The following is a 16,630-nucleotide window of genomic DNA, read 5'->3' as shown; positions in this document are numbered from 1 at the left end:
ATTTTTTTTTAATAACAATTATTAAAATTATTTAAATTTTATTAATGTTATTTTTTATTTAAATTTAATAATCAATAGTAAATAAACTTTATTGAGAAAAGCAATAATAAAAGAAATATTTGGAAATAATTTGATTTTAATTAATATTATTTCATGAATTTAAAAAGACTTAAAAAAATATAAATATTTTTTATATTTTTTAAAAATAAATAATTGAACATGTAACCTAATTTTAAAATTAAAATTAAAAATAATAATTAGTATTTTTTTCGGAAATAGTTAAAATATAATAATAAATAAAATAAAAAAAAACTAACTATAGTATTATTTAAAATTTTAATTTTACAGAATTAATTATTTAATTCAATTTTTATAGTATAAGTTAAATGTCTAAAATTTATAATATATATATATATAAAATTAATAATATATATATATATAAAATTAATTAAAATACAAAATAATAAAATAAAAATGCAATAATTTGATAATACAATATATGAAAACGATTAAGTCATTTTTTATGAAAGTGTAAATTCTCTAAAATTACAAATATTAAAAATGGATGGATTTTTTTAAAATAAAACAGGTCATTTTGACCATCGTACTATAATCGGGCAATAATATGGTTCAAAAGTAAAAAAAAAAAATCTTATCTTAAAATAAATAAAATATAGATTTATAATAATAAAAGTACAGGATATGTATATGTACTTCGCCCTGACCCTGTTTTATTAACAGATAGTATAGCCCATAAAACATAAATTTTATATTAAGCTGATATATCAATAGTGATATCAAAATTAAATATATAACCTGGATCTATAGTAGTAGAGTCAGGTAATTTAAAAAAAAATCTGATAACAATAACGATAAAATAAAGGAACTGGAAGTGCAAGCTTAAGCTCCTCAATAGCCAGAGTTGTGTAAAATAGCGGACATTTATTTACATTTGAATTTAATGAAGAAAGAGCCAAAAACGGATAAGAAGTATTAAATACTTAAAAACTTAAAAATTTCGATGTTATATGGAGAGATGTTATATCTTTTGGTTTTTTACCTCAAGAAGGTGAAAAATATAATTTAAGCAAAAACAAAGCTGATGCAGTTTTTTTAGATTTACCAAGACCATCAGAAGCTATTTGTCATGCTGTAGAAGTTTTAAAAAAAGGAGGAAGATTATGCTGTTTTTCTCCTTGTATTGAGTCTGTATAAAAGAATTGTGAAGAAATGAGAAAATACTAATTTGTTTAAATTGAAACAATTGAAATTTTATAAAGAAATTTTTATAAAAGAGAAAAGTAATTTAAAAGTGCCTTTTAAACTTAAGAAAAGCAATTAAATGTTAAAAGGAAAGGACCTAAATTAGAGTATTTTTTTATTTTTTTTTGAAAAAAAAAAAACTATATATTTATTTTATTTTTAAAGTGAAGTCGAAGATGATAACAATGCAAATAAAAGTAATAATGAAAACGATGACGAAGAAGATGAGTAACAGCATTATAATTCAAAAAATCAAGTTCTTTATACAAGTGGACCTAGTGAAATTAAAGGCCATACTGGTTATTTAACTTTTGCTATTTATTAGTGAAAAATAAAGCTTTTTTTTTTGAATAGTTATATTAATCTTATGCCTAATTCTTTTAAAAAATGATTATTTATAATCATAAATTTGCTTTATATATTTTCAAATAATATTCATATTTATAAATATACTTTTAGAAATATTTATATAATTGAATAATTTATAGTCCAAAAAAAAAAAAAATTAATTTGATATAAAATAAATATTTTTTTTTTTTTTTGAAAATAAAATTAAACTCTATTAAATCACACACACAAATATTTTATATTTATATATAAACTTATATTTTAAAGAAAAAATGAAAAAAAATATTTTCATTCTCTTAGAATTAAAAAAATAAAAATCATTAAGCCTAAGCACCTTATTATAATTTAACTTTTTATCCGTCAGTTAAATTAGCCACAATAGAATTCCAATTATTTTTAACAAAATCAACTTAAGTTAATCTATTTATAGCTTAATGAATAAGAGCAGTACCTTCTTAATCAACAAATTTAGTTCCCAAAACTTATCCAAAAGTAACAATAGTTTTTTAAATGAAACCCTCATTTTAAGTAATTAGATCAGGTCTATTAATTGTGAGTTCGGCAAGTAATCTATGTTAAAATACGCCTTCTTATTTATCGAATTTAAGAGGAAGATTATTTAACCATAAGCCCAAAATTTCATTAAGAGATAAACTTTCACTTTAATATCTAATAATTTTACCAAGAGAACTAATAGCATTATCTTTTGCATGGCCATAAGTTTTTTCCTTTTCACTTCCTTAAGGATAAGCAATAGAAGCAAGTAAAGTTTTAACTAAACCTTAAGCATAAACAGAGAATTATGCAGTAGGGGTAACTTAAGCGAAAATACCAATTCCATATACTGCTGCCTATCTAACTTATGAAGATTTATCAACAGCAAAAATAGACAAAGCTTAAGCAAATTCGCCCCATTTATCCCCCATATGTTCAAATCCGAGGAATTCAACCATATCATCAATAAGGAAAAGTCCGAATTTATGCATATTATCTGAAACTTTGCTATCCATAACTTTAGGTAACACTTAAGTATATAAAATGTGAGCCAAATTAAGTGTTTATTCTTTATGAGTTTTGAAAAGTACCCCAATTAATTCAGCGATAGAAACTTATAAATTTTCTTCAATTTTAAGATCTTCTTCAAGTATGTTTTTTTCTTCATCTTCAACATCTTCTTCATTTTTCCATTTTTCATTCTCAGCTTTTCTTTTATCAGAATCCAAAAGTAACTTAATAACTTTATCTGAGAGACTTTATATTTCTTATTAAGTCATGAATTTTCCACAACTCTCTATACATTCTTTCATTGCAGTAATTTAAGAAATTATAATTTCGCTATCGAATTCCGAAGATGCAGCATCCCATAATAATCCAAGGAAATATCTCACCATATTTTTTTAAGTTTCTGGTTATTATTAAGCACATTTAATCAAACCAGGTAAACATTTCGATGCTTAATCTCTAATAGATTCAGAGTATTTATAACTGCATAAAGGTGATATTAATTTAGTAGTTTCCTCTACATAATTAACATAATTAGATCCGAATTAATCAATAAATACTTCCAACATAGCAAGAGCTACTTCAGCTTCATCAGAATCACAGGCATCTTTTTTTATTATTTAGCTTACAATTTTGAATACACCAGGTAATATTTTTGGTAAATAAGTAGTTAATTCTACATTGTATTTCAAACAAAGACGTTACCAACCAGAAAGTACGTAAGTCTTTTAAGGATCTTAATTATCAAGATTAGATTCTTATATGTTAATAATAATATTAGTAATTTAATCAAGATAAGGAAGGAATTTCTCTTTAGAAACAGAGTGTGCAATAAGAGTAATACATTCAATAGTTTAACCTCTTAATTATTTATATTCTTTTCCTTTATAAGCATCAAATACCTTGAATAAAATAGGCATAGATATATCAAAGTAAGCATGAAAATGTTCTTTTGCAGCCTCAGCAGTAGAAGCAATAGCAGTCATGCAATTTTCCTTTACAATCGAACATCCACTATTTACTAAAGCAAACAATTTTTCCAAAGTAACCTACAAATAAGGTTATACATCTTATTCAGTAAATCCTTCAACAAAATTAGTCAAAGCTGCAGCTGCATGAGAGGCTACTCTAGGTACGGGATCATCTAAATGTTAAAGAATTACTTTCATAATGCTATCTTTATATACAGTTTAGAACTCAGGTTTCATATCATCTGATATTTACCCAATAGCATGGAAAACACCATATCTAATAACTGGATTTGGAGAACTTAAGAATTTCAAAACGACATCCATAATAGGTTAAACAGTGGCTACATCATCAATATATTCACCGACTTAAGAAAGAGCCATAATAGCTGCATAGTTATATCTCCAATCAGCATGTTAGAGTAATTTTTCTACTGTTTATGATAATATAGGAAGTGTTTCTTTATCTCCTACTGAATCTATAATTCTATCTATTGCATTCATACCAAATCTTGTAGTTTCGAAATCTGCATCTTCTTCTATATCTTCATTGAAACCTTCAGGAGGTTATTTCCATTCATCGGTTACTTCTTGGTCTATTTCAATCATATGAGAGAAAATCAATTCAATTAATTTTAATAAGTATTCTTAATTCTTACGAACAATTTAAGGTAATCTTTAAACTAAAGATATTAAAGTTTCAGTTCCCATATGTTTGATATCAGTTTCAATTTCTTTTTCTTCCATATTGATTTTCCAAACAGTAGAGAATAATTATTCGAAATTTTCCTTGAAAAATTTAGGTTCAGTTTCTACAATATCAGTAAAAACTTCCAAAATAAGTTATCCTTCATCTTAATCAGTTTTTAGGACTTTGTAAAGAGTATTTAACATTTAAGGAATTAAGTATTAAAATCCTTTTGCTTATTTAGGTTCTAATACTGATAGATATGCTCCTAATGCTTATATACAAGCTACTGATATTTTAACGTTTTCATTCTATATACCATTTTAGAATAAATTCTTGAGTTCATTTTGGCTCTTTTCAAATGTATCAGAAGCAAAAGTTAATAAATTCACTAAAATTTTGAAACCACTTTCTATTAAGTTTGTATTTGATTGCATAAATAATTACCATAATAATGGGACAAGTTCAGGCCACTTATTATTTTAAGGATCTTCTAATAAAGAACCTGCTAATTCTCCTATACAATCACTTATTAAGTATCTTATGTTTTAAACAGGTTCGGTTTTTAAGCATTCGAATAATTAAGTCTATATTAATTATTAAGATTCTACGTTAAGTTAATCCCATATGTTTACAAATGATTTTTCGGCAAATTTAGATGTTATTTTTCTTAAATGACTGGCTACGAATACTCTATGTTATTCATTTTAAGAATCTATTTTATTTTAAAAATATAATCTTATAAATAGTTATTATTTTTTTACTTTTTAAAATTTATATTAAGTATTAAACGAATTCGTTTGGATTTTAAGAACTAAAAAGATTTAAAGATTCCTCAGCTTATTTTTGGATCTCGGGATTCTATATTTATCCGACTAAATTGTTAATGATTTATACAATTTATTCAGCCATTTTTTATTTTTGTGTGACTTTTTTTTTATGTTTATTTTTTATTTTTTTTAATTTATATATATTGTATAAAATTAATATTTAAAAATATTTATACAAAATTATTTTTATACTTCTAAATTTAATTTTTTTTTTCTTCTCTTTTTAATTAGTATAAATTAAAGGAATAAAATTATATATTTAAATTTAGTCTTTTTGATGATTTTTAATATAAATTAATACAAATAATTTACTTAAAATTAAATTTGTAACAAAATTATAATATGATTTATATACTTTATAACTTATAAACAAATTAATATATTAATTTATTTAAAAACACAAAATTTTTTATGTTTACCTTTATTAATTTATTATTATTTTATTTCATTAATATCCAATCTTTGTCTAAATTCTTTTTAAAATTAATTCTAAAAAAAATATTATTTATTATATATATTTTTATAAATGTGTTTTTTTTTTTTTTGAAAAAAAACATGTTAATAAAAAATTATTTTAATTTTAAATTAATTTTAAAACGTTTAAACATTATATTTAATAAATTATAATCATACTTAAAATTATTTTAATTTATAAAATTCTTATTTACTTTTTAATTTTTTTTAACAATTTACGTATTATTTGAAAAATTATTTTATATTAAATAAAATCTAAATATTACAAAATATAAACTATATGGTTTAAAATTCATATGATTAATATTTTATAAGACAAATTATTATAATCATTTATAAAAAGTTTAATTATTATATTTTATTTTACAAATGTTTCATTAAAAATTCAATAATTTATTAAATATAATATTTATATTTTATGTCTATATTGTAAATTTCAAAAATTCATTAATTTTTAAATGATTAAAAATAATTTTTTTAATTTTTTTCATAATAATTATTACAAAATTTAAATCTTCTTAAATAATTCATTTTTAAAGACATTGTAATTAATATAAATTTGATATAACAAAAAATATCTTATTATAATTTAAATACATATTATAATTGTGTTTTAATTCTATATAAATTGAGAAAAAAAATTATTTATAATAAACATATTATTTAAAATTGTATATAACCTTATTCATTAATTATTTTAAAAAGATTAATTTCATATAAGTATTATTTTTAATAAATAAATCTAAAAATTCAAATATTATTTTCATTATTAATTAAAATAAACATATTAATTTAAATAATATATTTTAAAAATGAAAACTATATATTTAAGAACATTTATTTCTATAAAAAATAGCTATTAATAAATTTATGATAAAAAATTAAAAATAAAAAAGTTTATATTTTTTTTTATTAATATAAAATTAAATTAAAATCGATAATAAAAATAATTATATTAATTTATAAAAAATCATATATGAAAAATTAAAAAAAATAATAATTATTTAATAATAATATATAATAATAAAATTATTTAATTATTATAAATAAGAAATTTCTTTATTTTCATTATATTTTCTTTTTTACACAAAAATTTTCTTTTTCTGATAAAGACCAAGATTTATTATTTTCGCCTTCTATATTCTTTAAAAAAGATGAATATTAATTAATACTACTAGTATGGCTCTTTGTTAGATTTGAAATTTTTTAATAATTTTTGTATTTATTTGTATCTTTAATTTTTTTCCAATTAATAAAACAATTTTTCATAATCTTTTAATTTTATAAAAATATTTAAAAAATAATAATAAATAAAAAATTGCCTTTATTGCATAAAATTTTAATGAAATAATTTTTTATTTTTTAATTAAATATTTGTATAATAGGCATTTAATAGCTTTTGAAAGTTTAATTTTTTATAAAAATATAAGGCTATATTCAGTTAGATTTTGTTTTTTTATTAAAATTTTAGTTTTCTATAAAAACTTTTAAAATCTAAAAATTTCTTTAATATAGCTTATTTTTATAATATTTTGAAATTATTATTTATTTTCTGCCATTTTTTTAATACATTAAATCTATAATATTAATTTTTTTAAAAATATATATAAATATTAAAATTACTTCATTATTATTTTTTATAATTATTTAACTTTTAAATATTTTTATATTTTAAATTTTTCAAAATATTTTTTCATTTTATTTCTCTAAATTTAAAATTCAATTTATTATAATTTTTATTATTATTATTATCTAAAATTTAATTAGAATATCACATTTTTTTTCATTTTAAATTCTATTAATTTTTTTAGCTTTTTAACTTTTAACTATAATATCACTTATTCAAAGAACCTTTACTAAACTTTTTTTCTTTATTTTTATAAATGAATTTATATTATTTTTTATTATTATTAAGATTTATATAATAATTATTTCATTATTAACATAATACTTAATTTTATCTTTTTTATTTATAGTATTTTAAAATAAGCTAATTTAAAAAAACTAAATTATTTCCTTTTATATTAAATTTTAATTAAGTTTTTGAATTTTCTAGTTTTTTTATTAATAAATAATATCTTTAAAGCTTTTTTTATTTAATTTTAATAATAATTCTTTAAAGCAATTAAATTTTGTTGTTTTATAAAAGACTTTTAATTGATAATAAATTTCCAATTTTTAAAAAAATCCTATTTTATTTTTCTTGACTTTTATTGTTGATTTCTATAAATAAACTTTTTTACATTTAAACTAATTATTTTAGAATTTTATTTGTTTTCCTAAAATTTATATATTAAAATTAAATATAAATTTATTATTATTATTACTTAATATTATTTTAGACATTAAAACATTCTAAATAAAAGGTTTTTTTAATAAAAATTAAAGGCTTTAATTTATAAGGATATTCTTTAATTCGAGAACTCTATTAATTTCTAAAAAAAATTTGTTTTAATCTTAAAGAACATTTTTTGCTAAAATTAAATAATTTAAATTTATTTTTATTAAGATAATAATTTAAGTTTTTGAAAATATTTAATTTTAAGTTTTTGGTTTAAATAATTTCTTACTATATGTTCTAAAACAGTATACTGCCTCCATTTTTTAAACTTATATTTTAAGTTTATATTTTTTTTTTAATTTTAAATAAAATTCTAAATATTGTAGTTTCTTAATAGATGAATTATTATAAAGAATCAAATATTTTTCTATAAAGCCTTTTATAATAAAAATATATAGTATTATATTTCTATCTTTCTTTTTGTTTTTTTATTTCTTAATAATTAAATAGTAAATAAAAACACTTTTATTTGATCTTTTAATCTTTTTTATTTAAATGAGCTTTTAATTTCTTTTATAATAAGTAAAAATAAATCCATTAATTAAAATATTTTTCTAATGTTTAATACTTTTTCTAAATATTCATATATTTTAATCTTTAACGGATTTTAATATTTATTTTAGTCTAGAAACGCCATTTTTCTATAATTTTTGTTAACATTATTGTATATTTAATATTAAAAAATTAATTATTTTTTTCATTGTATTTCCTTTTTAAAAATTATTGATACTTCCATTAATTAAATAAAGTTCTCTTTCTTTATCTTAATGCTCTTAAAGTGTATTCCTTATAACTTTTTATTCCTTAAAAAGCCTTTTACATAAAACTAAATTTTATCATTTCTAATCCTTTTTTCAATAAATTTTAATCATAGAAAACCTTATATTAACTTAAATACTCGTATATTTGCTTAAATCTAAAATTATTAAAGCTTGTAAGAATTTTTTATAATTGTGAAAATTTAAGCCTTTATTAAAGATATTAAATAAATAAAAATTCCACCTAAAATTTATTATTTAATTATATTTTTTAAGGTTTTATTTTTCTTTTATAAGAATATAATATTATTAGAGCCCTTCTTTTTAAAATAAAATCATATAATTAAACTGAATTTTCATAGTTAATTTCTTATTTTTTGAGATCCACTATTTTAATATAAAATACATATTTTTTTTTTTAAATAATTATATTTTACTAAATTTTTTCCTGTATAATAAAAAATATTTTTTTTTAAGATTTTTTTTAAGTAAAATTTAAATTTTAAATATTTTTTCTTTTTTTCTTTAACCAAAGAAGAATAACCTTTTAATAAAAACAAAACTTTTTACAAAAGTAAATTTTAATTATATTAAATAGAGATAACATATTTCTATATTTTTTCTTATTTTTTCGTTCTATAATAAGGGAAAATAAATTGATAAATATATTATTATTTTTTTTACTTTTTCTGAATTCTATTTTCAACAAATTATTTCCATTTAATGAAATATTTAAATAAGGTATTGTCAAAAGTTTTTAGATTATCACCAAAACTTATTAGATGATTTTTTTATATTTATACTAAGGTATTATCCATACTAAAATTACAAGGTTTATTTTCTTTATTAATTTTAAAATATTCATATAAATCTTACTAAGAAATTTTATCAATATCTTCATTACAATCTATTAAAATTGAATCAAAACCTAACTCATGCTTAATTTAATTAAAATATTTATTATTTATGACACTTTAATTAACATTAGAATTTTAATTTATTTGTGATTCCTTTAACTCAATTCGACTTTAACTTCTATCTATTTCGTTTAATTAAGATTCTATTTCAGAAATATTTTGGTTTATTAATTATTTTAAATTATTATTTTTTTATTGCTTTTATTTTTTTAATTAATTCTTATATTATTAATTACATGTATAAGCCGCATTCATCCAATCATTTAAATAATATTAAGACATAAATTTAGATAATTAAACAAAATATTAATAGTAAAGTGTATCGAATTTTGGATCTATATCTTTTAAATAAATATTAAAAATTATTTTTTTCTATATTTATGAATATTATTTTTACTATTATTTTAAAGTATAACACTGTAAGATGCTAATATTTTTATTAAATTTAACTGGGCGTCTTCATTATATTATTTTTCATTTTCATAATTTTCTTAAGCTTTTTTTATTATTTAATAAATTATCTTAGTGTCTATTTTTTATTTGTATAGAATTTAATTTAAACAATGTTTGCTTTTGTAAATATATTTTTTATACCTATTTTTTCTAAATTTAATTCAATTTATTATGTTTATGTTGTAAACATTTTATATTTTTAAAAAATAATAAATGTTTTTATATTTTTATTTATAAATATAATTAATGTATTTAAAAAAAATAATTTAAATTTATATTTTTAAAATAATATTTGATACAAAATAATTAAAAAAAAAAAATGAAAAAATCTTTTTAAATATAAGAAAATAATAGCCTAGTGAAAAAGTTTGATCTATATGATAATTTATTTTAAAAAATAGAATAAAAAATATATAAACTTGAAAAAAAACAAGAAAACTTTTTTTAAGAGTGTATAAACTTATAAACAATAGTAAAAATATAAACAATTTTTTTTCAAATTTTAAATATACTACATATATTTTTGACAATAAAAAATAAAAATATATATATTATTGGTGTATTATATAATATTTAATTTAAAATTTATTATATATAAGGATGAAAAAAAGCATTGCGATCACTTTAACACAAGAAAGTTGGAAGACAAATTATTAGACTAAAAAGTTTAATTTGAGAAAAAAAATATATAATAAGAAGAAAAAATAAAAGCCATAATGATATCTATATAAAGATTTGAAATGCAATATAATGTAAAAAAAAAAAAAATATATAAAAATTGTTCTTTATTGAAGTTTAGTAATTAATAAATTTGAATGAAATAATAACAAACAATAATTAAATATTTTAAAAAATACAATAAAAAATTGACCAATTTTATAATTTAACACAAAAAACAAATACTAATTATGAATATATAAACAATTAAATAAATTTAATCAAAAACCATATTTAATTTATTGAAAAGCCACTACCCACATTTTAGGATGTTAATTAGAATTTTTTTATTGAACAAAATTCTAGTAAGAAGTTAAAAGAATAATTATTAAAAGAAGATAGTTAAGAAAAAATAAATTCAATTTCGGCTAGAAATTCGCCTAATTTTGCTTAAAATTCTAAAGATAATAATAACAATAATATTTAGATAGAAAAAAAACGGAGAAGCTTTACAATTTAATAAAACCAAAATTATAATTTTTCTAATAGTTATTAATGTAATAATAAGTAAAATGAAAGCATGAAGACTAAAAATGCTAATTAAAGAAGAAATTCTTTAAGACAGTCTAATCATGATTATTTTAATAATAAGTTTATTAACAATATTTATACAATTGAGGAGAAAAAAAAAATAATTGATGAAGGTATTAAATAATCTATAATATATAATACGTATTAATATTAAATAAAAATATATTATATATATATATAATTTTATTTATAGAAATAGAAAAAAGAATTAAATGGGAAAGCTTTAAAAGAGATAAAATAATTGATATCATAGAGTAAAAAAGCATAAATTTGTTAAAAAATCAACAGTATATTTATAAAATATTTTTATATGATTATTATTATAATTTTATAAAGGAATAAGAATAAAAAAAAAGCAAATAAAAATTAACAAACATTAAAGTAATAAATATTATTAAATAATAATCAAATTTGAATGAAAAAAAAAAAAAAAAAAAAAAAATTAAATATGAAAACATGAATAACGAATTATAAATATATATACATATATATTATATATGTATAATTAGTTACTATAAATTACATTATATTTCTTAAATTCAATTAAAATTAGGTATTTGTCTTTAGTTATTTTTAATCTAATTGTCCAAATCAAAGCTTTCAAATCTAGCACGTCTGTTATTAAAATAAAATTATTCATTCATAAGTTACGAGTATTCATTTTAGATTTATATGTATTATCTTTAATTTATTTATTTTTATTAATTTAATAAAAATTTGATTATTTTTAATTAAAAAAAAAAATACATTAAATTATCGTTTTCTAAATATTAATTATTTTAGTAATTTTAGAAATTTAATTCTTCATTATTATTTAATTATTAAAATTAATTTTATTCATTATATTTACTACGATTTTAAGTATTATTATATTCAAGTTGTTAGTCAAAGTAATTAACATTTGTTTAATTTTATAAGATTTATTCCTTAGTTTATTAACATTCAAATTATATTTGATTGTTCTATGAATAAGAAGTTAAATCTTAATAATTTTCTATATATATAATTATATTAAAAAAAATTAAAATTTTTTTAATTAATATATATATATTACAATTTTTTTTTTTTATTTTTTTTAATATAAAATTATATTTTATAGAAAAAAAAAAAAAAAAATTATAATACCTTATGAAGTTTCACACGTTTTTTTTTCTTCACTTAATTATTTTTACATTTTTAATTATTTTTTCATAGATTTTTTAACTATGCTTCCCCTTACAGATGAGCATGATGAATTTAATTTCTTTACACAGAAATTATTATTATAAATAACATTTTATAGCATTTATTATTCTTCAGTAAGCTGTACATTATTTTATATGTCTTTTTCTAATTTATTAAAAAACTTCTAAGCATGTGATCTTATTTATGCTCCAGTTCTTGTTCCTATATGTTCTTCCACTTTTTTCCAATTTTTATAGTATTTTACAATGCCTTCTATAAATTTAGAGTGTTCCTCAGCTGTCCATCTACCATTTACTATGGCTTTTTATATATTCTTTTATAAAGGCATTAGATTGTGAAAGATTTTTGGTATTTTTGTTAAAAATTTTAATTTATTTTAATGTTTTTTTTTTTTTTTTCTCCAAAAAAAAAAATTTTTTTTTTATAAATAAATGAATAATTAATAATATTTTTTATTTTAATTTTTTTTTTTCTTTTATAATATTTTAAAAAGTTTTTTTTTGGTGATTTTTTCGTTTCTAAATTTTATAAAAAATATAGTTTTATATCAGAATTTAAAATATAAATTTATTTTTTTCTCGTTTTCCCACTCCCAATAAAATCTAAAAGATTATAAAATAATATAAATATAATAATTAAGTATTTAATTTAATAATATCACTAGAAAAGAAATTATAAAATTAATTTATAAAAAAATATTACATTGAATACCATTAATTAAATAGTTAATACTAATATTATTCAAAATTAATATTTTATTTTATTACAAAAATAATCTATTTAAAAATAAAATAATGTTTATTATATATATAAAATAATATAATAATTATAAAAAAATAAAAAAATACTATGGGATAAAGATATAAAAAAAAAATATAAAAGTAAATAATTAAACATCAACAAGAAAAGTAAAAAAAATGAATAATATTAATAATATAAAAATAAGATAAAAATAAAAAATTTATCATAAATTATATATGTATTGATATATAAATTATATATAATATTTTATATATTGCATATAATAAAATAAAATCATATTTTTTAATCCTTAAAAATATCATCTTAACCTTAAATATTTTATTCTTATTATTAAATTTATTGTTATCCTTTCATATTATTTGCAAGTAAATGAGTAAGTATTTCTTTAGTATATTTTAATCTTTTAGTCATTTCTTGATTAGTGGAATACATAGCATCAGCTAAAGGATAATGAGTTTTTTCTCCTTTTTTATTAAAATAAATTACAATTTTTTCAGTACTATTAAGAATAATTTCAGTTTTATCAGCAAATTAAACTTAAACTATTTTATTAGAAAGTCTAAACATGATTGCATGTCTAGTTTTCATCCATTTTTTTAAATAGACCGAATTAGAAGAATTACTCTCATTATTTCTATTAAGTATAACATTATTTTTTTAAATTTCAGACATAAGATAATTTCTGAAATGTTACAAAAGAGTAACTTTTTTTTTAAGATCTTTTGGATAATCACTAATTAAATGCTATTAAATAATATCTGTATTATCAACTTTTTGAATATATTCGAAATTAACTCCTTTATGATCAGTTACAATTTTAGTATTATCATTAAATAATACGCCTGCGCATCCATTTGAAAGCATATAACCAAGACCATATTTTGAACTATAATCTACATGTTAGCAAACCCAAACATTATTATTACTTTTTATATCTAAAGGTATTTGATTATTATTTTCCATCATTCTATCAAAACCCGTACTTTTTATCTACAAATTTGCATTACTTGAAAACATATTATTTCCAAGTTAAGAATCTCTTTTATCTAATTATTAATCTAATGCAGGCATTTTTTAAAGAATATTTGAAGCTGTTTAACATTTTTATAATCCTCCTTATTGTTACTATTATTATGCTTATATTTCTTTATTTATTGGAGGTATTCTTGAACTATTATAAAGAAGTTCTGTATTTCCTAATTACTAACTTTGCCTTTATTATGACTAATTATTAGATGTATATTATTTCAAGAAAGAACTGTCAGGAGGATTCTAAAGTGTCTAAACTGGCAAAACACGAGGTACATTAACTCCGTTGTTAATAAATGGATGGGCTAATATTTCATCCAAAGATGGTCTTTTTGTTGGATCTTCCACTAATATTATTTAAATTAGATTTTTGGCATTTGGGGCTATTGTTATGTGATCTGGGAATGAGTAATTGTTTTATTTTATTTTTTTATATGTTGTCTTTACATCTGAAGTTTCAAATGGAGGCTTTTTTTTTAAATAAAAAAATAATAAACATTTAAAAAACTTATAAATAATATAAATAATTATTAATAATAAACAAGAAAAAAAAAAAAAAAAAAAAGATTAAATATATATATATAAATAATATAAATCAAAAAAAAATATTACTTTTCCAATTAGCAATGTATAAATAATAACTCCTAAAGACCAAATATCAACTTCATACGAATGTCCAACTTTTCCATCAAGAATTTCAGGAGCAATATAATTAGGAGTACCACAAATTGTTCTTTTTTTCTCACCTGGGAATTCAAGTTTAGTAGCTAGCCCAAAATCACCTAATTTAACTTCCATTTTTTCGCCAATAAATAGATTTCCAAGTTTCAAATCTCTATGAATAACTAGATTTTAATGTAAATATTTCAAAGCACTAACAATTTAAACAATATAGCATTAAGCTTCTAATTCAGTCAATCTTTTTCTACGTTTAATTAATTCATTTAGAGTTTAGTGAGGACATAATTCTAATAATATATATATATTTTCATTATCTTCAAATACATGTTCAAATTTCACTATATGTATATGGTGAAGACTTTTATGAATTTTTATCTCAGAAATTAGTTTTTATCTAGCCCTGTTCTTTACTAAAGTGTTTTTAGGTATTATTTTTGCCGCCATTATTTTTTTCGTTTCTAAGTTTAGGATTTAGAAGCATTTAGCAAATCCACCTTTTCCTAATAATTGACCTTTTTCATACTTTTTTATTGTTGTATCACCATTCACTGTTTGCACTTTTTCTTCTATTATTTGAAAATCTTGTTCAGTTTGCTGCTTTTATTAAGAAGACATGTAATTACTTTGTTTTTTTTCTCTTCCTTTATTATTATTTTTGTTTTGTTTTTTATTTTGTTTTTAAATTGTTTATTATTATTTTTTATTTATTAATTTATATTTTTTTTTTTTTTTTTTTTTTCTTCTTCTTTTTTATTATGCTTTTTTTTTTTTTTTTTGATTTGCTTTTGTTTTTTTTCACTTTTTTTTTAAAAAGGTTTTATTAATTTTTTTTTTATAGTTATTTTTTCATTTTATTATAATATATATTAATTGAAGATTTTGTTTTTCGTATATATAGAATTATTATTAAATTGTTTGTACACTTTTCAAATTTTTTTATATTTTAGTAAAAATTTAATAAATGAATTATTTATTTATTTTGTTTAAAAAAAATAAAATATTTCTTATAAAAAAAGTTTTATATTTTATTAAAAGAATTATTTAAATTATTAATTTTATTTATATATAGAGATCATAGAAATAATAAAATTATAAAAACTAACTTATTAAATAGAACCTATTTATTTTTTTAATAAATTTAAATCAAAACAAAAAAAATTGTAATAAACCACTTTTTATAGACTATACTATATTTTTCACATTTGGTTATATGATTTATAATTTTTTATTATTAAAAAAATAAAAAATAGTTATAAAATGATATTTAAATTTTAAGTTTATATTTAAATGAAACTCTTTTTGTACTTAAAATATAAAAATGAAAATATTATTTTTTTAAGAATAAACTAATATATTTCAATTTTTTTTTTATTCTTTTTTAAATTAATCTGATTATTTAATAACATTTAGTTTTTCTTTTCCTTTAAATATATAAAGAATAAAATTATATATATTAAAAATAAATATATAAATTTAAAAAATGCTATATTATATATTTATAATAATATTACTATTTTTATAATTATATATTTATTTTTTATGTTTTAATTAATTTATATATATTTACTATCATAACATTTCTAAATTATTGAATCTTCTATTGTTTATTTAATCATTTTTTTAATTTATTAATTTCCTTTTTTTTAACAAGCTATTAATCCGATAATCCTTTATCAAGCTATT

The 16,630-nt window shown here is 17.5% G+C and overlaps 3 protein-coding genes across 3 annotated transcripts, besides 15 other annotated features; 1 reads left to right on the top strand and 2 right to left on the bottom strand. All coding sequences in view use genetic code 6, as the record gives it.

The window, feature by feature from the left end:
* Nucleotides 1-391: 391 nt before the first annotated feature.
* Nucleotides 392-449: a microsatellite.
* A 112-nt stretch (nucleotides 450-561) lies between these two features.
* Nucleotides 562-1,591, top strand: IMG5_116180 (tRNA methyltransferase, putative; the record flags this gene model as incomplete). Its single annotated transcript, XM_004034630.1, has 4 exons — nucleotides 562-636; nucleotides 678-840; nucleotides 884-1,301; nucleotides 1,429-1,591. The coding sequence occupies 4 exons, from the start codon at nucleotides 562-564 to the stop codon at nucleotides 1,589-1,591; spliced, it is 819 nt and encodes a 272-aa protein (XP_004034678.1).
* Nucleotides 1,592-1,860: 269 nt separating this feature from the next.
* IMG5_116170 (hypothetical protein) lies at nucleotides 1,861-5,181 on the bottom strand (the record flags this gene model as incomplete). The annotated part of the gene is made up of 2 exons (XM_004034629.1): nucleotides 1,861-4,984; nucleotides 5,034-5,181. 2 exons carry the CDS (start codon nucleotides 5,179-5,181, stop codon nucleotides 1,929-1,931), a joined length of 3,204 nt encoding a protein of 1,067 aa, XP_004034677.1. The 3' UTR covers nucleotides 1,861-1,928.
* Nucleotides 5,180-5,231: a microsatellite.
* Nucleotides 5,232-6,565: 1,334 nt separating this feature from the next.
* Nucleotides 6,566-6,611: a microsatellite.
* Nucleotides 6,612-7,025: 414 nt separating this feature from the next.
* Nucleotides 7,026-7,063: a microsatellite.
* Nucleotides 7,064-7,203: 140 nt separating this feature from the next.
* Nucleotides 7,204-7,254: a microsatellite.
* Nucleotides 7,255-8,378: 1,124 nt separating this feature from the next.
* Nucleotides 8,379-8,431: a microsatellite.
* A 1,337-nt stretch (nucleotides 8,432-9,768) lies between these two features.
* Nucleotides 9,769-9,824: a microsatellite.
* A 2,119-nt stretch (nucleotides 9,825-11,943) lies between these two features.
* Nucleotides 11,944-11,982: a microsatellite.
* Nucleotides 11,983-12,914: 932 nt separating this feature from the next.
* Nucleotides 12,915-12,962: a microsatellite.
* A 473-nt stretch (nucleotides 12,963-13,435) lies between these two features.
* Nucleotides 13,436-13,490: a microsatellite.
* Nucleotides 13,491-13,510: 20 nt separating this feature from the next.
* Nucleotides 13,511-15,495, bottom strand: IMG5_116160 (protein kinase domain protein; the record flags this gene model as incomplete). Its single annotated transcript, XM_004034628.1, has 2 exons — nucleotides 13,511-14,734; nucleotides 14,879-15,495. Coding segments are annotated over 2 exons (1,839 nt in total), but the record flags the coding sequence as incomplete, so codon positions are not given.
* A 94-nt stretch (nucleotides 15,496-15,589) lies between these two features.
* Nucleotides 15,590-15,673: a microsatellite.
* Nucleotides 15,660-15,755: a microsatellite.
* Nucleotides 15,665-15,723: a microsatellite.
* Nucleotides 15,665-15,743: a microsatellite.
* Nucleotides 15,756-16,431: 676 nt separating the features above from the next.
* Nucleotides 16,432-16,485: a microsatellite.
* Between the last annotated feature and the right edge of the window lie 145 nt (nucleotides 16,486-16,630).

This window comes from Ichthyophthirius multifiliis (genome assembly GCF_000220395.1).
Source record: "Ichthyophthirius multifiliis unplaced genomic scaffold scaff_1120509250943, whole genome shotgun sequence".
In the NCBI taxonomy this organism is placed as follows: Eukaryota; Ciliophora; class Oligohymenophorea; order Hymenostomatida; genus Ichthyophthirius; species Ichthyophthirius multifiliis.
The sequence above is the reverse complement of the archived record's forward strand: the minus strand, read 5'-3'. Positions and strand labels throughout refer to the sequence as shown.